Source organism: Marmota flaviventris, chromosome 8, assembly GCF_047511675.1.
Source record: "Marmota flaviventris isolate mMarFla1 chromosome 8, mMarFla1.hap1, whole genome shotgun sequence".
In the NCBI taxonomy this organism is placed as follows: Eukaryota; Metazoa; Chordata; class Mammalia; order Rodentia; family Sciuridae; genus Marmota; species Marmota flaviventris.
The window spans coordinates 9,030,748-9,054,001 of record NC_092505.1 but is presented as its reverse complement, the minus strand read 5'-3'; the positions used below and the strand labels follow the sequence as shown (position 1 = coordinate 9,054,001).

Below are 23,254 nucleotides of genomic sequence, written 5' to 3'. Positions count from 1 at the left end.
TCCCAGGACCCTGGTGGCTACCAAAATCCACAGACACTCAAGTCTCTTATTAAATGGCCACATATTTGCACATATGTACGCATCCTCCTGTGTACTTTAAGCTATCTCTGGACTATTTATAAAACCGAATATAATGTCAATGTCATATAAATAGTTGTTACATTGATTAGGGAATAATGACAACAAAAAGCCTTTACCTGTTCAGTACAGGTGCAATATTTGTTAATATTTTCAATTTGTGGTTGGTTGTTGAATCAGCAGATGCCGAAGCCACAAACACAGAGGGTTGGCTGTAGACCTCCACTGTGTTTAGACTAAGTGTCCCTGGGCACTGAGTGATGGCCTCATTTGGTGATAACTATTTGGTAAGGCTTTCCAATTTATTTTTTTTTAATTTTGATGTATGCACAGCAGCTTAAAGGGCCCATACTCTTCCCTTCTGGGTGGATGGTATGTAACTAACTGTCCTCTCCCAGTATAACTAGACAGATTCTTCTAGAGCCCAGATCTGACAATCAGGTGATCTGTAAGGTGAGCCTAGGTTCTCGAATAGGAAGTTACCTCTGCCTCACCATCTGAGGGAGAACTTTAGGGAACGGCAGCAAGAGGTCACATGGAAACTTATACCATTCTAGAAATGTGGCATTAAGACCTGGAGCACTCTGAGGATCAGGATGTCAACACAGGTGCCATAATCCTTCTCCCATCCGGAGAAAAGACACGGCCCCAGGAGACATCACTGCCAGTCTGGCACACACGCCCTCTGCTCTGAGTCTGCATTTCCTCCAAACTTTGCTGTGGACGAGAGGAGTCTCCTCGTCACGAAGACTCCTTATCTGGAAGCCTGGAATTAAAGGACTAAGATGGATTACTCCAAGGGGCTCTAAAAGCATCCATAGCAATTACTTCTGCTGTGATTATCTACTCAACCGGTTCTCACTGAAGGCTCCAAGCACCCTCTTTCTTGAACAACTTAAGGTGACCTTGCCTATGACTTTCCAAAGCTCCTTTTTGTCTCTTGCAGGTAGATACCTGGCCTTTGGGGGCCAGTCCCCAGCATGGCTGTTGAGATGGTTCTCAGGGCTCCATCTCAGTCCCCACCAGGTGCTCCTATCTGGATTCCACTGGCAGGCCCTACCTTTCTGAGTGCTGGTGACTGGCAGCTTGGCACAGGGTGACCTAGGGACTTGTCCTCCCTCCCGAGCTGCTCTATCAGTGGCTTCTTGTACAGTGGCTGTTAGTGACGAGGAAACCCGTCTTCTTGGGTCCACTGCTCCCTCCCCTCAAGCCTCCATAGAGCCTTTCCTGCCTCCCTACTGAGCAGGACATGGTGTTCTCCTTTGCCTCTGCCCCCCCTGCCCCTTTGTGGCCCCAGAGCTGAGTCCAGAGGGAAGGAGGTGGTAAACTCAACCTAAAGGAACTTGCCAGGGGCTGCAGCTGGGAAGAAAGAAAGCCACTCAGCTGAATCACACCCCAGCTCCCTCTTCCCTGCTCCTCGTAGGGTTAGAAAATAATGATGCTCTGGGGTCCCGAGGCCCTCACCTCCCATCAGTGGCGGGAGAACGTAAGTCCCCCTTCAGCTGCACTTTCTGTGCAGGGCTCCTGTCCTCCTTTCTCAGACTCGTCCTACCTTCCAGAGGTGGCTAAGTCACACCAAGTCAGTGGGGAGAAGTCTGCCAGGATGCCACCTCTTCTTAGGTACCAAACATTTTCTGCTTACTTGAGGGGCCCAGAGACACACGTCTTACTCCAGGAGAATCAGCACAGGGGATGGCGGTGCCTCTGTCTGCCAGGAGCTTTTGCCCCTTGCTGGGGGCATCATAAGTAAGTGCACAGAGTCCACCTGTGCATGGTGCCCCCTGTTCCTGGGCCCAGACACTCTTCCTTCAGATGCCTGTGGCCTTGTGCCCCTCCTTCAGGCACTTTCCTAAAGGCCATCTTTTCAAGGGACCCCTGGACACCCTAAGTGGCCATGTCCCCCCATCCAGCCCTTTGGCTTTGGCTCTCTCTGAGTGCTTAGTGTCACTCATGGTGCTTGTGCCCCCCCAGACCACAAGAGACCAAAAGACAGGGATAGAGACATTCCTAGTGCCAAAGAAAACTTGGCACATAGTAGGCTCACTAAATGCTGACTGACGGCCTAACACAACAAATGGGTGCTCAGATCCTTCATGACTGGTATAGCCAATTGTCTCCACTGACACATTACACATAGCACACTACTCCATCACGTACACACACATACACAATCACATGCTTATATCACACACATACAAACCACACACATACACACACACCATACACATATGCGAATACACGATAAACACACATGCACATACAGGGCCCATACACACACATACACACATGATGTGTATACATGGACTCCTCCCACACACACACCATCTACTTCTATCACACACATAATAAAATACGTATCGCACACATGCACACATTACACACATCTAAATATCACATCCAGATACATGCACACAGAAATACACATACACACAGCATATGCACGTACACAACATATACTTATTTTACACACACACAAAGCACCCCACGATCGCCTCCATGACATGGGCTGATACAAAAGCTCAAGTGAAGTGCAACAGGACAGACGGAGGAGCCACCGTAAACGGGAGGCAGAGGCAGCCAAGTCCAAAGAAAGATGAAGAACCAGCGGCTTCAGGGGAAAGGTCGCACAGGGCCGGATCCCGCCTACCTCTCTGGGTCCCGCCTCCAAGACTCAGGGAAGAAAACAGAACCCACACTTAGCTCTTGACTTCAAGGCTCAGAGTGACAGGCTGTGGCGTCTGCCGCCACTCATAGGACTCTGGAGGCCTGGGCCTACAGAAGCAGAATCAGCCTCTGCAGGCTCCCCTGCCCTTGGTCACCGCCTCCTTCTGTCTGTCTGGGACTAAGGAGGGAAGAGCAGCTTAGGGTGGAGCACTGCTCCACCACAGGTAGCCCTCTGTAGGTTGGAGAGGCAAGTTCCCCACAGCCCCAACCACAGGTTCATCAGCCCTCCCTCAAGACATTGTCTCAAGGACCCCTGCCACGTGTCATCAAAAAGTAACCCGAGTGGGGGCTGCCAGTGAGCTTGCTGTTTATCAGATAGCCCCCATCCTAGGGAGATGAAGGGGGACAGCCCCAGAGGGCAGTCTGAGATGCAGGGCAGGGGAGGGCTTAGCGGGTGAGCAGGGACTCCTGCAAGGTGCCTGGAGTTCCCGCCAGCTGTGGAGTTCAGGCCTTCAGCAGGCCAAGCCAAGCCCCAGTGGACAGGAGGCCTTGGGAGGAAACAAGCCCCCAGGCCTGCCAACTCCCCGTGCGTCAGAGTGTTTCCTGGCCGCCATTCTCTACCCAGACCTTCTCCCCTCCTGCAGGGTCTTGTCCCCCTCCTGTGTGAATAGCAGGGTGCTGAGCAGGTTTGGAAAGGACCTTTCAGGGCTGAGCAGTGCCCCAGTAAGTGTGGCCGAATGAATGAAGGAGTGAATGGAGGACGGCCCTTCTGTGGCCTAGGCTTGTGGCCTAGGTTGCTCCAGGACGTGCTGGGTGCAGGGTGCACTCTCTGTGCTTATAAAAAGGGGCCAGGAAAGTCCCTCCTATTCCTCAGAGCTCTGCCCACGCGGCCCCAGGGCCTTTCCCAGCAGCAGGGGAGGGCACCTGATTCTCCCTCTCCCTCCTGTCATAAATGCCAACTGAAGTTCTAGACTGGCCGAAAGAAGAGCCTGGCCGAGGGCCTTGCAGGGACGGCCGACAGGCCCTGGCTGGCACCGGGGCCTGACTAGCCAGAAAGCCAGAGTTACGAGTTGTTTTTATAGACTATTAGCCCTGCCTCCCACGTCCAGAGGAAGGGCTTTCAGGCTGTTTGGGGGATGACAGTTCCACTCAGGCCTCAGGCAGCCTTTTTTCCACGGCTGTCTGCGGAGGCCTGGGGGAGGGCGACAGAAAAGGCCACGGGAATCTCAGCTACCACTCCCCTGACAGGCCAGTGGCTACATGCCTGGACTCCACAGCAGGGTGAGGAGAACGGTCCCACCGTCTGCCAGTGATGCTGGGAGGGAAAGTTCTGTCTTCCAAGACACAAGTGCCCCTATTCTCCCTGGTAACCACATCTGAGTCACTTATGGAACTGAAGGGGGAGAAGACCTGGTGACTTCCCTAGCAAAACTCAGCGATTGATTCTCCCTTCAAATCCTTTTCACATCTGAAAGCTGCAGACCTTGCCCCTGGCCCATTGTTACCCTGGGACTCGGCCCAAGGAGGCTGGCCTTGGGGGACCAGACTCCCCACGCCCTCTGCTACCTCAGCAGTAGGGAACCCTTTGCCTTTTGACAAATGTTTTGAACTTTCCTGTCAGCTCCCTGCACAGTCACTCTTCTGTGTGACCACGCTGGTGTGTCAACACAGAATCAGCTCTGGAGAGCTCTATAAAGGGCCGCAGACCTCACTGTCTTTTCCCAGCCTGAGGGGGCCCCGCCCCACTCTCTTCCATCTCTTCCCCACCCCCAATTTTTTATTTTCATTTTTTTTAAAAGCCACTTCTGCTTCCTTCATTTTTTTTGCAGCTGCAGCGAGAGATATAGTAAAGCTACTGTATAGGATTTTGAAAGGAGGGCCGCTGAGAGCTTTCCAAGCTCCATACAAGCCGGTTATTCTCTGGCTTGTTTTCTTTGGCTTCGGGTTAGCAGCACAGAATGAGTCAAACAGTATTAACTTTCAATAGGGAAGTGGTGTGGTCAACCAGAGCTGTTTGCGGCTAGATTGTGAAGATAGGTAGGGCAGGTAATGAAGAACAGCCCATAATACTGCTCAGAGAAGGAGGGAGGCAGCCTCGTCAGAAACACTCAAACAATTAAGTCAACAGAACTCACACCATCTTTTCAGTTGGCTGAGGAATTCACACTACGGTCTGTGGCTGGGACAATTGAACACTTTGTAGGTTTAAGGATGTCTTTTTTTTTTCTTTTTTCCTTTTAATGTTGCCAAAGTCATGGGAAATCTAGTTAGGAAGATTTCCCCTACGTTGGCATGTCACTCTTCCTGGACCTTTGTTCATCTCTTCCTCAGCTTGGGGTGTACACTGATGGACTCTCCCTCCCTCCCAACACCTGCCCCAGCCCCAGTCATCATCTCACTCTCCCAATGTGGTGCTCTGATCACAGTGGGTCACAGCTCTCCTTCTGGAAGGTAGAAGATGATGCTTTGAAGGCAATTGCTCTCACAGACATCAAAACATACTTTTAGGAAATGAAAAGAACCTTGAAAATCGCTAAATCCCTCTTCCTCTCCTGCAGATGAGGAAACGGAGTTTCTGCGAGGAGATGGGACCCGCTGAGCTTCCTGGAGGAGGCGGGGCCAGAATCCAGGACTGGGCTCTCTTGGGCAGCTCCCTTGCCAGGGCTCAGGATTCCTTTTAGAGCTCAACTCCAAGAACAACCCAACCCTTAAGACTCAAATTTCTGTAGTTCCCAGTTCATTCTCCCTGCACGAGGTACCTATTTATTTTGAGACTGGCTGAGTTACCCAAGGAATAGAATGGGTCTCTCTGATCCTATGGGTGACTAGCATGTCAGCAAATGAACAGGACAGCAATCTGGCCCGTGGAGCTTTGGAAGAGTCTCACCTCCAAGCAGTTGCAGTTTTTAAAACTGGCACCAAGTCTCAGGGGTGTAGCATTTCACCACCCTGAAAGCTAACCCAGATATCTCCAGAAAGCACCATGTATAAAGAGCCATGGGGGAACTCAAGGGTTAAGGCCCAAGGAGCCAGCAAGTTGCCATGTGGTCTACCCCATTTCCCTTCTGTTCCCAAGTGGCTGTTCCACTCTATTTGAGTGTTTCATAGAAAGTACATGGAATAATAGAGTTGTAAAAAATCATATTTGGTCTTGTCAAAGAACATACATTCAGATAAAACTCAACTCTCAATTGTTGGTCAAGGTTTCTTCCTCCGTTTCTCACATTTTTAAAGAGTATATAGATGTAGGCAGGCCAAGGAAATTAAAAGATATTCTAATGAAAAAAGGTAAAATTTCTGAAAACTATGGATTCATAGTGATGGGCGATCTATATTTCCCTATTTTTTCTCTATAATTTTCTTCTCATCAGTCCTGAAAGATACAAGATGATATCTATCTTCGAGAAACTAATAATTATCATATTTAAGATCCCTAAAATTTCTGTGTAAAACATGCAGAATGGTAATAGTAGCTTTGTATTACTATTTTCTAGTACATTGCTATTACCTAGCTGAAAGATTATTTAAACCACACTTTGACATAATCTATCTCAATTTCTGCAAAACAATCTATGCAGTGGGCAGAGTTCATATCATTGTTTTATCTTATAGACACACACACACATACACACACACACACACACACACACACACGCACACACACACTCCAGAAGCTTAATTGAGGGATAACAGGAATCAGTTAGATGCTAGGACCTTGGCAGCAACATGGGTGCTTACTGTTCAGTTAAGAAATGCAGTTGGGCCAGGTGATGCATGCCTATAATCCAAATGACCCGGGAGGCTGACCTGGGCAACTTAGTGAGACCCTGTCTCAATTAAAATATAAAGAACTGAGGGTATGGCTCAGTCGTAGAGCATCCCTGGGTTCAATCCCCCATACAGGGGGGAAAAAAAAGGAGCTACAATTTGATTAAACTTTTCATGTTTGGAAAAAGATCATGTCTCCTTCTCTGAAGCAGAACAATAGGTTACCCCAGTTGTGCTTCAATAACAAGGAATGAATTTGTTAAAGTAGGTCCAGTTTTCAGTATTTGGAGTTTCCAATAGGTAGAGTGAAAGGAAAGAGAGAGGGGGGGAGAGAGAGGAGAGAGAGAGAGAGAGAGAGAAAACCCTTATTATACTATGTCCCAAGGGCCCAATTTGTGGGGATTCTTTTTCTCTTTTAAATAACTTGGCAATGGCAAAACTTTGACCCCTACTTGGGCAGGATTCCACTGGATTCCCTGGTAAGGGCTGTGGGACCAGGGAAAAGGAGCTGCCTATGTCCCTGGCATGTGCTTGAATGATGACAATTAATATTTAAGGGGCACGTCTGTGCCTAGCACATGTCCTTATAGGTATTACTTCATCTTCATTCAATCTGCACGAGAATCCCCAGATAGGAATCCCATCTTCCTGGGTTCACATTTGCAGAGCTGACTTGGGGAGGTCGGTCTGGTTATGATGGAGAGGTGGTCCTCAGCTGCTGCAGGTCCAGGTGGCCCCTCAGTTTCTTAGTTAGTCCTCACATTCCCTCAGGGCAGATATCAGGAAGCCCATTCTACAGATGAAGAAACTGAGATGTGCAGCCCGTAAGCAGCAGGGATCAGACCTGAGAGCTAGGTTGTCAGGTTCTGATCTCCTCTCTCTGAAGCTCCATGGGGTTCCCCTCTGAGGTGCTGAGCTAGGCCTGCAAGTCAGGTCAGGCAAGAGTGAAAGATGTTGCTCCTTAGTTCTTAAAAAGGAGTGAATTAGAAATACCATAAAACCACTCAAAGGTAAGAGAAAATAAGATGCCAGGAACAAATCCAAAAAGGGCCATAAATTTATACAGTACTTAAGAACTGACTGACTTCAAATGTTTACTTTTTATCTCAAATGACCAGAAGATGACTTATAAGCCATGGTGAACAAAAACAAAAGCAAAAATCAGGAAAGCACATAAAATATCCAATGTTTGCCAGTTCAGTATAGGAAAGTACGCGGAAAGATTTCAATAACAGCAAGAGCTTTAGTCAATACTTGCTTTAATGGAACCTGAGTGTACGTAAGTCATGGAAGCACCAAATTAATGCATTGCCATTAACTGGCTTTATAGGGGTCTAGGGAGTTGCAGATTAATTCCACTGTGTTGCTTTAAAAAAGGCAAACAGAAAAGAATAATGCTTCGGGTACTGAAGTCCTTTCCCTTCTTTTTTTCCCCTCTCCCCCCACCCCTTCTATCTTGGCTTTTACCTTTGGAAGTAAATCTGGAATATTTGCTATAGACTGGAGTGAACATTCCCAGTGATGCCGCATAGCTGATGTGTAGAACTTGATCAAAATCATACTATGAAAAAGGCATTTCCTGTCCCACTAGATGTGTGTTGCCGTGTGACTGACAAGCCAGCTTAGCACACACGAGCAGGTGACACCTGATGATTCCCTTCCCTGATGCAACATTTCAAACTTTCACAGCCAAAAGCAAACCTCCTGAAAGAATGGTTTTTGTTTGTTTGGTACTATTTATTTGAACCCAGGGGCACTTAACCACTGGTTTACAACCCCAGCCCTTTTTGAGACAGGGTCTCACTAAGTTGCTTTTGGGCCTCTCTAAGCTGCTGAGACTGGCTTTAAACTTGAAATCCTCCTGCCCTCAGCCTCCCAAGTCACTGGGATTATAGGTGTGCACCACTGAGTCCCGCCAAAGAATTTTTTTTATAGGAAACACATAGAAAGAACAGGGGAACTCAAAAATTGCAAATTAGCTCAGATGAACTTAAACACAGATAAGGATGTAGGTTCACCTTATTTAAGTAAAGCTTCTGGAGTGTGTGTGTGTGTGTGTGTGTGTGTGCGCGTGCACACGCGCATGGACAGTAATGGTAGAGCTCTAAAGAGACCCAGTGGATCAACTCCTTACTAAGGTCTTTCATAGCTAGCTGGCTTATAAGAAAAAAGACAAGCCTTGGGGAAAACTTTAAAATATTTTCAAAATGGAAAATGCAAAGTGTCTAGGGGATGAACCAAATTCAAAAATCCATCCAAAAGCAGAGAAGCAGACACATATGCTATGAAGCTGTGACTGCCAATCACAATCCATCAGCAAGCTGTGGGTCCACCCACCTCTACACAGTAAAGGAGCCTGCCCACCCCTGGAGGGATGGGACCCAGAGGTCACAGGCAGCAGACACAGCTGCTGTGCATGAAAGGAAGGGGCTGCAGCATGTGCATTGCTTTAGGAACCCAAAGGGTGGCTAACCGTGTTTCTATGCCTGCACAGCTTAGCCGTGTGTGGCTGGAGGTCTCAGGCACGGTGGGAAGACGCGCTGCACTGGCCTAGCACAGTTGCCCCTCCGTGTCTGTGAGTGCGGCATCTGTGGATTCAACCAATTTGGATTGAAAATATTTGGGGGGCGGGGAATCACATCTGTATTGAACATGTGCAGACTTTTTTTCCTTCTCATTATTCCCTAAGCAATACAGCATCACATCTATTTAGATAGCACTGACATTGTTAAGGCGCTATAATAATCTGGATATAAATGGAGCAGACCAGGAGAGTGTAAGAAGGTTCTTACACTTTACACTCTAGTATGTGTTATATGCACATACTAGGCCATTTATATAAGGAACTCCAGCATCCTCGGATTTCGGCATCTGGATGGGTTCTGGAATCCATCCTGAGGTCACCAGGGGAGGACCTCCCTAAGAACCCTGCCTTTGCATGCAGCAGTGAGGAAGGAAGGCTTCTCCAGCAGGATCATATGCATATGGAAAAGGATTCACATGTTTGATTTCAAATACCCACTTTTGATGCTACTCAGACATGATTTTTCCCCTGAATTCTTCACAAAGTGCCACATCTGGGGGCAAGTCTATTTTACCCATTAGGGACTTAGAAATAGTACCCAGAGAGTTTCAAGGGCCCATATATACACAAGAAAAGAAATCTTACTGGGTCTAAATACAAAACAAAAAATAAAACAAAAAAAAATAAGATTTATAAATGTTTAATTAAATGTTAAAAAATACAACATTGTAGCAACTTCACACATTTTTAAATCTAGGATTCATAGATCTTTTTTTGTTTAGAGTTTTCTCATTTCCAAAAGGATTCTAAGACTAAACATAAACAACAGCTGACCTCTTCTGAACACTTATGGTGTGCCAGATAGGGCTGTAGGCAGCCCACAGAGGCTGTGGCCTTGAGCTTCTCAGCCTCAAGACATTATGGCCACTGTCACTGTTGTACAAAGGCTCGGTTGGACCAGATCTCACCCGGAGCTGGCCCCCCAGAGTCAGCAAGTGAGAACACGGGAATCTCAACCCCTGGTCATAATCCCTTGTTGGTGGAGAAATCAGGGCCACAGGAAATTAAATGAATGACTCTTGCCAGAAAATTTCAAAAACAAATCACAAAGCCCTTTCAAAAATGTACAGCAAAAAGTGATACCTGAGGTACGGTGTGGGTGTGTTGGGGTTTGCCTGATGTGACGCAGGTTGACACTGCTCAGGGAAGAGGGCTTAGAGGCTGTGCCCTGAAAGGGGCCCAGTTTGTGGGAATCCATGACTATTTTGTTGACAATATTTTGTTACCCCTTTTGAGAACTAATTTAGAGATTATCTCGTCCCATTGCCTGGTTTGACCAAAGAGGAAAAAGAGGACTAAAGTACTTAAGATAATTGCCTAAGTTCACACCCACAGGTCTGGTGGCGCCATGTGAAAACCCAGGTCCCCGGGGTTCAGCATCCAGAAATATTTTTAAGCATTTTAAGATTAAGGAACGGAAGCCTAAACGTAGACAGGATTTTTTTTTTCTTTTTCTTTTAACACATCATAATAAATTCTAACATGGACTGCAATGTTAGTTTAGATCTCAACTTCCCTGGTCTGCCATTCAAAGTATGATATAGTTTTACCATGATCAGGTGGAAAGAATGGAAAGTGGTATCACAGGAATGGTTCACGTTTCATTTCACATCTTCTTTCTCCTCTCTCTGCCTGCACTATAGACTGAGAGGGCACCTAGAGCATTTCTTTGGGTTCTTCCTGGGACCTGGAAGGAATTGTTTTTCTTCCTTCTCATAATAATAAGAAGGAAGATGTCACCTAAAATAATCTTGGTGGCTTCTGTATAAGATGAGTGGTCCCCAAACTACTGGGGGCAGAAACAGATTCCCTTCAGGGTCTTCTCACAGGTCCATTTGCCCCTGGGGTCCTTTCAGACCTCCACAGGAATCAAACTCTTTTTTGGTCCAATTTGATACCACCAAAAGAATGAACAGGAAGAGATCCTAAAATTCATGGGAAACACTTAGGCATGATTATTATTAATGTCTTGAAAACTGCTTTTGCTGAGCCTTCAGGTAGCTGGGGAGCTAGCACAGTAGAAACTGAAGTACCAGGGCAAGGCCCCCAGAAACCTTTCAGAGTGGGTGGAGGGAGGGGAGCAGGCCCAGCTGGTTCCTCCTCAGGGACCCTCCGTCCTTCTCCTACTTCATATTTAGGAGACAGGGATGAAGAAGTATTTCCTTTTTCCTTGGTGGATCAAGATCTCATCTAGAAAGAACTGATGTCCAAATCTGATTGAAGAAGGAGTGAGCAGACCCCCGTTCACACCCAGGAGACTCCCGGTGAGCGGTGCAGGTGTGAATCCTGAGATGGCAGGATGAACCCGCCGGACACTTTGATAACCAGCTGGAAGCAGAGAGCGGACAGGCTCTCTGTGCTGGCAGGACGGCGTGCACACGCGTGCCTTCCACCAAGCCCTGCGCTAAAGGGAGAAGGCGGCCCTGCTGGTCATGTGCCTTGCCTTCTTCTTTCCAGGGTGCCCACCGCAGGGTCCATGCTATGTGCTGCTCTGGGTTAGGTCCCCACTAATGCGCGTCCCCAAGCAGAGCTAGGTGACATGCAGCATCAACCAGCACATGTGACCACGGTGGCAGCGTCTGTGTGTTAGGGGCTCCTCTGGGGTGCATGTCACTCCAGCCCCACCTGGAAGAAGACACCAATTCCTTCCTCACAAAGTAAAAACTGCAAAGTGGCAGGGTTCTATATCCGTGAAGAAAACCGTATGTGAACCAGACCTGTATTGGCAGGTCTAATAAAAAACACAGGAATTACCACACAGTGAAGCTCAAGAAATAATCCGCACAGTCCTTCAGGACGATCAAGGGCATCTGTGGATTCCAGAGTCTGCACTTCTCAGTTTCGTTTCTGGCTTATTAGTTGGACCTCAGCAAGGTCCTCAATTTCTTTCTGTTTTAATTTCCTTGTCTATTCTTCCAAAGATTCCACACATCGATATGCATGGAGTACTCTGAACAGTGTTGGGCAAATAATTAACACTGTCTAATATTAGCTGTTATTGTAACTGATTTTATTTTTGAGAGAAAATAATATTTGGAAGAAGTACTGTATGTTACCCAATCACGAGAACAGTCCATAAACACACTCGCCCCACAGTTTTCTGCCTGTCTCTAGTGTTTTAAGTCCATAGCCACTTCACAACACACTCGGCATCTCTAAAGATCCTACTTCACGGGCAGGTAGATGCAGAACGACACAGATAATAGGTTTGCCATTTCCTTTTCAAGTCAGAGATTATGTGCACGATATCATCTCAGTAAAGTACTTAAAAACGTCACTGGACAGCACGGGGCTAAGCCCTTGGGTTGACCTATTTTAATGAAAACTCTCTATAACAAAAGATTAATCAGCAAGATGGACACTCTGGAAAGTTCTCCAAAGTTTTAAGGAATGGCTCCGCCTTGCTATCTGTTCGCGTGACTCTCAAGAGCTCCCACAGAGCGCAGTCCCTGTGAAGGTCTCCTTTACCCCAGGGTGTAGGTAGCCCCAGAAATGGCCAGTGCTTGCTTCAGTGACCTCTTGAGAGTTTCAATAATGTTTCTCAGTGTTCCAGATGTAACAGATATCTGACCAGACAGGTGACAGCTGCCCAGACCACACCAGGGTGGCCCCCTGCGGACCCCTCGGTGCCCCAACCATTCGCTCTCCTTAACCTCCCCCCAGCGGAATATCTCCTCCATCTCAGGGAACCACACCATGCGTTCAGATTATTTGTGAAATACCTGCAGAGAATGTCCTCTGGCATCTCATCGTGAACACAGAGTCACTAACTGCAGATACGGCAGGGAAAGCTGAAGCTTTTCCACTGGATCCCAGAAATAGGAAGACTACAGAAAATTACTCTTCTATATCCTCTTCCTGAAAAACCCTTTTGCTGTATCTTTTGTGCTTAACTTATCTGTCCATACATTAATGAGCCCCCAAGAGTCCCACCCACCCACGGGAAACTCCTCTTATAAGAAACTGTTAGCTGATGGTGCTTTTTCTCCATAATAAATTCAGTTTTTCAATAATTACTAATTTCTATATTGCTCTGAGATGTGGGGGGAAAAATCCCATGGAATGCGTTGAAAACATGTTTTGGACTTATTCAGTGGCAGACCAGTTACTGTAAAAAAACAAGTCACCACGTGAAATGGAAACCACTTCCAATTTTCTTTGGAATACACCTTGTACTACAGCGTCACCACCGAAAACCATGCGAGGGGAGGGACGCATCTAGTCACCCAGCAGTGTGTCCAACAGATTGACTGCGCGCCCTTCTCTATGCTTTGTCCTTGACTCAGTTACCTGGATGGCAGGTGAGCAAGGGGAGCCTTCCCTTGGGACTTTTGCACAAACCCTGCAAACTGAAGGCTCTGAGGCTACCTTTCTAGACAACCTCAGGTCCAGGACCAATTGAAAATTCATATTAGCCACTTGCTCAGTTCAAAGGTGAGGATGCCAGGATCAGGGGCGTTCCTAAGAGATGATATGTGAACCAGATGCAGTGGCACATGCCTGTATCCCATTGGCCCGGGAGGCTGAAGCAAGAGGGATCGTGAGTTCAAAGCCAGCCTCAGCAAAAGCTAGGTGCTAAGCAACTCAGTGAGACCCTGTATCTAAATAAAATACAAAATAGGGCTGGGGATGTGGCTCAGTGGTTGGGGTGCTCCGAATTCAATCCCTAGTACCACCATCCCCCCTGCAAAAAAAAAAAAAAAGAGAGAGAGAAAGATGATGTCTGAGACTGTCCTGGGGATGGGGAATGAACCCGAGGACTGATGGCTAAGAGTCCAAGGTTAGTGTCAGGGCTCCTGTTCTAATTCTGACTCAGCACCATTTCTTTTAGGCTGAGGCTGATCACAGCATTTCTCTGGGGCTGCATGCCCTTAGCTTTGAGTGTTTATCTTGGTGGCTCCCTAACATCCCTTCTAGCTCCCAGAGTCTGTGATTTCGAGGAACAAGAGAACTTTGCAACACTATTCAACCTGGTGCATGATGGCAAGGCTGTTCTGCTAGAATGGCACAGAATTCACACTCATCATCCTGGAGGAGATGGAGTGGTCTTAGTAATCCAGAGACCTGACACCAACTCAGGCTCCAAGGCTCACGCAGGGTCCTCCCTGCCCATTACATTCAAAGCCACTGTGAGTGGAACTCCATCCAAGAAGCAGCCCCCTCCCTGAATCAAGATGTTCAACCAGGAAGCACAAGAGGCTCATGAGAACCAGCAGACAGCCAGCCGGCTCTGGCTCTACAGGGCACAGAGAAAAGTCAGTGTCTCCCAAGTTGCCCTGGGAGTCTGTTTGCATTTGGCTTTTTTAATAGAACTCTCATGTGAAATTTGAACCTGTCTACCTGGGGCTTAAACATCTCTTTATATCTTACTTATCCTTATTTCCACCCATTTAATTTTTCTCTAGACCCCAAATTCCATTTGGCAGGAAAGACTGTGCACAAATTGGTGCCTCTCTGGAGCAGATCTCTTCTGCCTGTTCAAACGGCCCTTCTCCTACACTGTCCTTAAGTTATAAAACAGCAGGGGCTGTGTAAACTGTAATGCAGGCGGCCCGTTACAATACGGAGATGTATTTTTCCCTTCTGACTGCCAATTCTTAAAAGTCGGAGCAGCCACTCTCTGTTTGCTGAAGTTGAACGACTTCATCAGGTCTTTGCAGGAAATGTAACAGGAAATGCTGGCAGTGGGGTAAAACCAGCCTTTTTATGCATGAGAGAGTAACAGGCGTAGAGGGCACATCAGGGGTTCCCGGTGCGAGTGCCTAGACCAGGCCAGCATCACCGGTTCCCAGCCCCTGAATGGCCTTCCTGAGTCTGCTCACCGCAGTTTCCTCCAGCCCCACTCCTTGCCCGCTGCAGGCCTGCTTCCTCTGTGGTCCTCTGTGGACAGCCTGGCCCTTTGGTGTTGTCACATGTAATGCAGGGTCCCTATTGGTCTTCAGCTAGCCACTCCTACTCTGGAAACCCGGGACGTGCCACAGTGGTTCCTGGGTTGTGTGACAACTATATGGTCCCCCAACTTTGGTCTGCTGTTTACATACACAGTAGAATCAGGGGTGTTGTCAGCCCTAGGGTTCCCCGAGTCTGGGCAAGGCCAGGCAGACTCTATGGGCTTCAAGAGAAAGGCCAAGAGACCCTCCAGGGAAAACAGAGGTCAGAAGTGGAGGGGAGGGGACCTGTGCTGGAGCCGGGGGGCCGTCCCTGGGGGCTGGGCTCTCTGCAGGCTCCACCACTCAGGACAGGGGAAGGAGGGGGTAGGCAGGGGAATGGTCTAACGGGGCATGGGGTGTGGCCAGGACTGCAGGGAAGGCCACCACACTGCGGTGGTCCCCCCAGGGGGCTGTGAAGGGCTAGAGCAGAGAAGCCCCTCTGGGGTCCCTTGTATTTCCCAAGCCCTTTCTCTGCACCAGGCACATCATTTCATGTGCTCTGACAAAGGCACGCTCACTCTCCTCCCCATTTTGCAGATGAGGAAACAGGTTCAGAGAGGCTCTGAGACCTGGCTAAGGCAGAAGCACTTCACCCCGGAGCCCAGACTCTCAACCATTCTGCCCACCCCCCGGCCTCCTGCATCGCAGCCTCTGGGGACAGGAGGCAGTCCCACTTCTCAATATCCCCAACTCTGAGAAGAGGGTATTAATGTCACGCCAGGGACCTGGTATGGCTTGGGACGTGCAGGGGCTGAGCCAGGGCTCCAGTCGGCCCACAGACACAGACCCATGGCCTAGTCTTAGGTCCTGGGGCAGGGTGTGGCTCGGGAAGAGAGTGTTACTCTGTGTTTACTCAAAGATAGTCATTAAGTCACTGTGAAGAAATCTTTTCTGCAGACTAAACAACCCCACTCCTTTTTTAAAAGCTTTCCTCACAGGAGCTATTTTTTGGTACCATCTTCTATATTTACTGGTTTCCCCCAGGCACTCCTCTACCCTCCTATTCTCTATTTTAAACAATCCTGTAGTGGGATTTTCATCTATGCCAGAAAAAAGAAGAGGCTCATTTTCAGAGTTTTCATCTTTGGCTTTAACAAATTAATGAAAACTGGCATGGATGGTGGTCAGTCCCTTTGGTCCACTTTGACCCTCAGGTCTTTTTTTTTTTTTTTTGGTCTACCCTGTACCTGACCAATCTTCTATTCATTGTTTGTTTCTTATAATACTGAACTTCACTTACTGTTGAGGAACTTGTCCTTAGTCTCATTCAGCTCTAAAATGGTTCCAACGTGCACTTGAGTCAGCTAAATTTCCTTTTGACCTCTAAAAGCATGATTCAAAAACAGCCCAGTGCCCAGAGACAACATCAGAAGTGAATGTGTTGACCATGAAATTCCTTCTCTCTGCAGGGCCCTGACATCTCCCTGGGTGGGGGGGAGACTGAAGCCACAGACTGTGAGACACAGTGGGTTCCTGAATGTACCAGGCCAGAGAGTGTACCGACCCCAAGGGGGCCCACTTACTTCGGGGTTCTCGGGGTCCATCCACTGTGATTTTGATGGCTCTGTGGTAGGTGGCTACTTGCGGTGGGTTTGTGAACACGGTGATGGTCAGAGTGAAGCTCTTCCCTGTTGGGACACAAAACAGAATGAAAAGAATGAGGGGGTGGCCCGAATACGTCTGTGGGGTAACTGATGATTCATTAATGCTCTCTAGCTCTCGAGGGGAGAGGCGGGCACTTCAGGCCAGGCTGGGGTCCCCAGGCGGGTCTGCTTTGCTGTGTCTGGGATGCACACCTCTGGCATCGGTCCAGGTGCAGCTACAGGACTTTCCGTTGCTCACCAGCCAGCAAACAGGCTCCAGGGTGAGGCTCCAGGGATCACAGGGTCGGACTGGCAGCTCTCCGTCCCTGTCCCTCATCTCCACCCATCGCCCGCCCCAATTATTTATAAAATCAGGGCGAAGAGGAACAGAAGGAACTGCATCTTTCCCTCTTTTTGCACATCTCAGGATTAGAAAAGACAGAATTTCTAAATCTGAGGATATGCTCAGTTAGAATTACTCGGTCTTTTTAGATACTAATTGCTGGTTGGCTTTAGATATTATTTGTAAATACCCAAAGTTATCAGGGACACTCATGGGATTGTCTAGAATGAAATTCATGGCCAGCAAATGAGCTTAAGGATACGTAACCGACAGACCAAGGAGCAGTAAGCACTAGCTTAGATACACAGGTGGACAGCCTTGCACACGCTTTACCTGCGCTTAGGAAAGGTGAGCGCACCTTCACTGCCTGTGTTTAAACACAGTTCTTCCCGGACAAGTGACGTGGGGGATGGATTCTGGGTGTGAACTCTGCTGGACCTATGGCAAGTCCTCAGGCCTACACAGCTTTGGGCCTCAGTGTGCTTGCCTGGAAGGTGGGTACACAAAACTTCTACCTTCTAGGGTTCCAGGGAGGACGAAGGAGCTCATGTCAGCCAAACCATGAAAACAGAGACCGTTACAGGCATTCAGAGGTGTGTGTGTGTGTTTTGTGTGTCTTCTCTGTTGCTCAGAGTCTAACATTTGAACCCATATCTAAGTGCAGTTCTTTAATTAGCACAATTTCTCTTAATCGTGCAGCAGAAACAGGACCCAAAATAAATGAAAGGAAAACAAGCCATGCCCATCCCCCAAGTCATGCATCATTTTAAAACTCAGCTCATCTTCCTCCCTGACGTTAGGAAGTGGGGATATTTCCAGTTGTCACGCTTGTTTCCATAGAAGGGGAGGCCACGGAAAACTGCTCCAGGGCCACCGCGAGCCAGGGACCCCTCAGGAGGCGCCTCCACCTAACGTTCCCCAAGGACATGGATCCACCTCCTGACCCCGCACGTGAGGTGGGAGGATGGCGCCTGTTTTGCCTCAAAAGACCCTGTGGACCACCGCAAGGTGGCCAGGAGACGCTGTCCCCCCCGGCCCCAGCTGCTTCTCCTTTGGGAGAGTCCTGTCGAGCTTTAGAGCCTTGCCACCATCAGACAGATGTGACGGGTGACACTCCAGATGGTGTCCTGCCCTGGCATCCAGCAGCTCTGGAGGAACAGAGGGCAGAGGTTCTGGTGGGCCGGCCAGGAGGCGCAGGATGGCGGTGGCACGGAGGCCCCTCGCTCGGTCGCTGCTGGCTGAGAAGACATCAGGGGGCAGCAGCGGCACCCCGCGACCCCCTACTGGGGAAGACGCTTCCTCCAGGCCCCATGGTCAGTCTGTCCCTCCTCATCAAGAACCCATGAAGGTCACAACTATATCATCAAGATGCACTCTCAGAGCCAGCTTCTAGAATCTTCCCCATTGTAGGGCCCGAGGGGTCTCTGTCACCCTGCCACATGCCCAGCCACTCAGGAGTGGCTGCTTGAGACCCCCTGCCTTTGGAGACCGCTGGCACTGGCTGCCAGCGCTCCAGGTGGCCTCCCCTGCGGAGGGCAGTGTGCTCTGCGGTGTTTCGACAGCTTATAAGCCCTCTCCCCTTCCTTTACCCAGGGCCTGGCTCCTCGAGGACAGGGACCACGCACGCTGTGTACCCGGCAGGCGCCACTCCAAGAGAACTGGGAAAGGGGGCTGTGGGAGGGGCTGCCAGGGAGAGGGATGGGGCACCAGCAATGGCAGTGACACTTCCCAGTCCTGAGAAGGCCTCGGGTGCTGGAGGGAGACGGGGCAGTCGGCTCCCCCCGGGAGGCCGGGCGCCTGCCCAGCCCATCCCAGCTCCCCAGATCTCAGCTCCCCGACCTGCTGAGCCAGGAGGCTGGGGGGGCGCCATGTGACATGCAGATGTCACCCTCTCCAGTCGCCACCCAGAGGCCCCAGACACCGCGACTGCTTCCTCTGTCACCGATGGCGCTGGCACTTCACAGGCTTCCTAAAAACGCCGAGTCCATTCCCCAGGGCTGCCATGATGAGCTGCCACAAACGGGTGGCTTAAAACCACCTGTGCGTATGGCCCACAGCTCTGGGGGCCCGTGGAAAGCCACGGCGTGGGCAGGGCCGCGCACCCCTCCAAGGCGCTGGGGGACCTTCCTGCCTCCTCCTGGCTGCTGGTGGCTGCCAGCGCTGCTCGGCAATCCCTGCTCCCCTTCACGTGGCTGTGGCCCATCTCCCTCTCCTGGTCAGGACGGCAATCATGGACTTGGGGCCTGACCCGGCCAGCACACCTCACCTGAACTGGATGACGCCTGTGAAGTCACTGTTTCTAAATGAGACTATTTTGAGATTGCAGGCAGATGTGAATTTTTAGGGACGCTGTTCAACACAGCAGCAACTGTCCTAAGGGTTCGTTTTGCCCTCTGCACAGTCTTGCTCCTACCCTGGTCCTCCCATGGCTGTCCTATCCACGATTTCCTAAATGACATCAAAGAACGTGCTCATCACATTGGCATTTTTAGGTCTGGGTAGAGCTTACGACTTTTCAACACTCGCCCATAAAGCATTTTATTTGGTATTCAACAATAACCTCGTGAAATAAACAAGATAGACTTTACTACCTTTAATTAACAGATAGCCAAGCTAAGACTCAGAGAAGTTAGGTAATTTTCTCAAATTCACACAGCTCCTACATAGAGCAGAGTCCCCAAGATTTACTCTCACTGTTCTTTGTGTTATTGTTGCCGTTGTCATAAATCTCCAATTGCAAACCAGGACAAGGAATCCAAACTCATGGTACTCTACCGCTGTTCCAAAAATGGAGGATTGTTCCTGTGACTAATGTACATAAACTGTCCTGTGAACCTGGAAGACTGTGAACCTGGGTTAGGGTTGAAAAGCAGGTTCTCTGGGGCTGCATTTGGGCTTCCAGCTGCTGAGCCCTTCTGAGGAGCCCTGGGTAGCCGCGGACCAGCCTCCCGAGGAGGGACATTCAACCAAAGTGGGGGTCTGCCAAATCACTGCTCGTCATCCTAAGTCTCACATTCTGTGCCGCCATCCTAAGTGCAGTCACAGGGAGTCCGCCCAGCAAGGCTGCCGCGTGGATCCTCTCTGCGAGGGGTCTGGTCCACCCAGCAGGTGACCTGTAGTCCTCGGCACCACGGCCTCTGTCTGCAGCTGAGTAGGTACGAGGACATCTGCTCATTATCTTGCAGACGGGGTGACTGTCTTCTCACAGGCGACTGGTGTTTCTCTGGGGTGAAAGCCCTGCCTTCCTCTTCCTGTGTCTTCCTGGGGCCAGACCCGGCATGCCCTTGACAATGGGCTCCAGGTAGCCACTGGGCATGGCTGCCCGAAGCCCGCGCTCCGCCCACCGGCCCCCGGCTGCCGAGATGCAGCCCTTCTTGGCCAGCACCTGCAGAAGTGGGCGCTGCCCCCCCGGAGCACACCTGTCATTAGCCAAATTCCCTCATTAAAGCGACCTGCGGGCCTGGTATTTCAAGTGCGTGGGTGTGGGCAGCGAGAGACTCTCAAGTGTTTTTCTCAGCAAGTTGCAGCCAGAATAGCAAGAAGTCTAAGGGCGGCAGAGGCCAGGCTGGCTGCAAAACAACACCCCGATCGCTGGGCAGGGTGGGGGGCTGAGGGCCAGGCTGCCCCAGGGAGAGCCCACGTCCTTACTCACAACCTAGCAGGGCCCCGGTCCCCAGCTCCCAGGCCTCGAGACCAGCCAGAGGCTTTGGCTCCAGGGCTGCCCCACGGATGCTGCTGAAAGGGGGAGCCCATGGCTGGAGGGGCAAGCTATGGGAGCCGCAGCGCGGGCACCAAGGAACGGGACACACGGAGACCCTCCTTCTGCTCACAGACGCCTGGCCAAAGCAGCAGCAGCCCTTCTGGCTAGGCGTGCGCCAGGAGGACAATAAGAAGCAGCAGGACTGAATAAGAAGGTGCAAAGTAGCGGCAGGGGAGGGTTGTCCTGACTTAAGTGTGGAAGCCGAGAGAGACAATCCCTTGCTTATCCAACCCATGGAGGTAGGAACACAGGGTGACAGCTAATAGTGCAGACTCTCAAGTTGAACCACCTTTGTTCAGAAATGCCACTTGCTAGCTGTGTGGCCTCGGGCCAGTCACCTCACCTCTCTGGGGCCTCAGCTTTGTCTTCTGTAAGAGGGAAGACAACGGTCTTTCCATCTCAGCCTCGTTATGCAGGTAAAATGAACACGGATGTGAAAGCAGGGCACCGAGCAAGCTCTCAGAAAACATCAGGAAAATTATTAAAGACATAGCAAATGTTATTTCACAATCCTGGAGCTGGGGGAGCTGGCATGGCGAAGAGCTGGATGAACGGCCGTGCACATCGGATGTGTGCCTGTGTGTCCAGCAGGTGACGGAGCTGCTACCAGGCCCAAGTTCAACTCGAACTTCAAGTTCAAGTTCACTTCTGCCTCACCAGCTGGCAGCCTTCATAAGGTGCAACTGTGACTGGCTGGTCCGCTACATAAACAAGCCCGGCCACGGCAACAAGTGTTGTCTCCCTCGACGCCAGTGTGTCCATCCAAATGGCAGGGCAAAATACTAACTGCTTTATTTAGTTGGGAAGAAGGTCACGGGGTGAGCCTTCCTGGACACTTGCTGCCCAGCCGTGCTGTCCAAGGCAGGGCTGCAGGAGGCCCCGGGTCTAGGCTGAATGGTGGAGTCAGTGGCCGACTGTGCACTGAGAGGGCAGGGCTGGACCCCCCAGGTCTGCATGCACCCCGCTTCTCACCATGTCTGGGAAGTGGTCAAACCTCAGAACTGCTGCAAATATGCACTCTGCTCCCCAAAACGTCAAGGTGAGGAGGAAATCAAGGCAAAAACTCCAGGGGTCACTGCAGTGGCCAGTCCCGAGGAGGGGGCAACGTGGATACCTCTGCTGCTGCACAGGCACGCGCACGCACACACCACGCAGGACCCTCCACACCACAGTAGGGGCCAGGCTGCGACTGTCACTCTCCCTGGAGTGAGTCATCTTCTCCCTCCAAGGGCAGTGCTGGGGGCATCTGAAACTAGCCCTGTGTCCCGGAAAGGAAGGCCTCAGGCAAAGGCTCAGTCTTCCCTGAGAGTAGGACCTCACCCTTCAAGAAGCACAATATTAACATTTTTCACACACTTGTGTATCTCTGTAGGAAACCGCTTGTGCCCACAAACTGAAAGCACCCAAGAGAGTGGGAGAGGAGAAATGAAGGGAAAAAATACAGACTTTTTTTTTGTTTGTTTTGGTGGGGGGTACCAGGGATTGAACCCAGCCACAGCCACAGTCCTTTTTGCATTGTATTTAGAGACAGGGTCTCACTGAGCTGCTCAGAGCCTGGCTAAGCTTCTGTGGCTGGCTTTGAACTCAATATCCACAGAGAGCCAGGGAGGACTCAAAGTCAGCTCTTCGCAAATGTGGGAAATCCCCAAAGATCCTGAAAGGGTGCAGGGGGATTTCTCCTTAGACTAAAGATTACTCCAGGTCTAATTTTGATCACAATTAAGTATTAAAATCAATGCACCATTAGATTCCAGTGGCAATCTGCATTTTGGAGTATTTCACAACGCACTTTCAATTATTTCTTACTTTTCCATAGGAACAGCCTGACAAAATTCATGCAACCACGCCTCTGCCATTTCCTACCTCACACTATTTCTGAAAGTAAAACTACATAACTGATTTATTTGAGAATTTGTGAACAGGAAACAAATCCTTCACTTGTACAAATCTCCTGGTTTCTCAAAATTGAGCTGAATCAGCTGTCAGTGTATCTCCACTCATGTGCAAAGTGCCCCACGTGTGCAGATGCCCTTATCCATGTCACCTGAGTCCAGACAGGCAGAATGTGGACCACAGGCCCAGGATTGGCATAGGAACAAAGCCCAAGAGCCAGGGGCTTAAAATAGAGAACACGGTTTTCGTAGGAGCAGCCTCTGTATGGAAAGAGGAATTATTTGGAAAATAGCTATTTTATTTAGAGAAAACCAAACCGTGAGAAGCATTTTCTCTCAAGAAGTTGCAGGGAGATGAGACATTTGAGGACAGGGGTCACATCTGATTCATCCCTGTATCTTCTCTTCAGGAGTTGTTAAAAAATCCGAAAAGTGAATCAAGGAATCACTCCGTCAACTTGGACACCTGGCTCTTCTTGGTGTCTAACTCCACTTGGAGAGAACTGCTTTCCTTTTGGAGGCGGGAAGAGCTCAGACTTAAAACAGGAATGGACGGGAAGCCTGTTCCTTCACAGGAACACAGTGGGTCCTTTGGTCCATATCAGAGGGTTCTGTATCCAAGGGGTCAGCCAACCGCAGAACGAAATATTCA

General features: G+C 49.7%; 1 protein-coding gene across 7 annotated transcripts in view; it reads right to left on the bottom strand.

The window, feature by feature from the left end:
• Runx1 (RUNX family transcription factor 1) overlaps positions 1–23,254 on the bottom strand; it is a 226,898-nt gene that overhangs the window by 47,066 nt on the left and 156,578 nt on the right. For all 7 annotated transcript variants that reach the window (XM_027929366.2, XM_027929370.2, XM_027929367.2 and 4 more), the window contains one exon: positions 16,548–16,652. In XM_027929366.2, the coding sequence (XP_027785167.1) occupies positions 16,548–16,652 (105 nt within the window). The remainder of the gene's footprint in view (positions 1–16,547; positions 16,653–23,254) is intronic.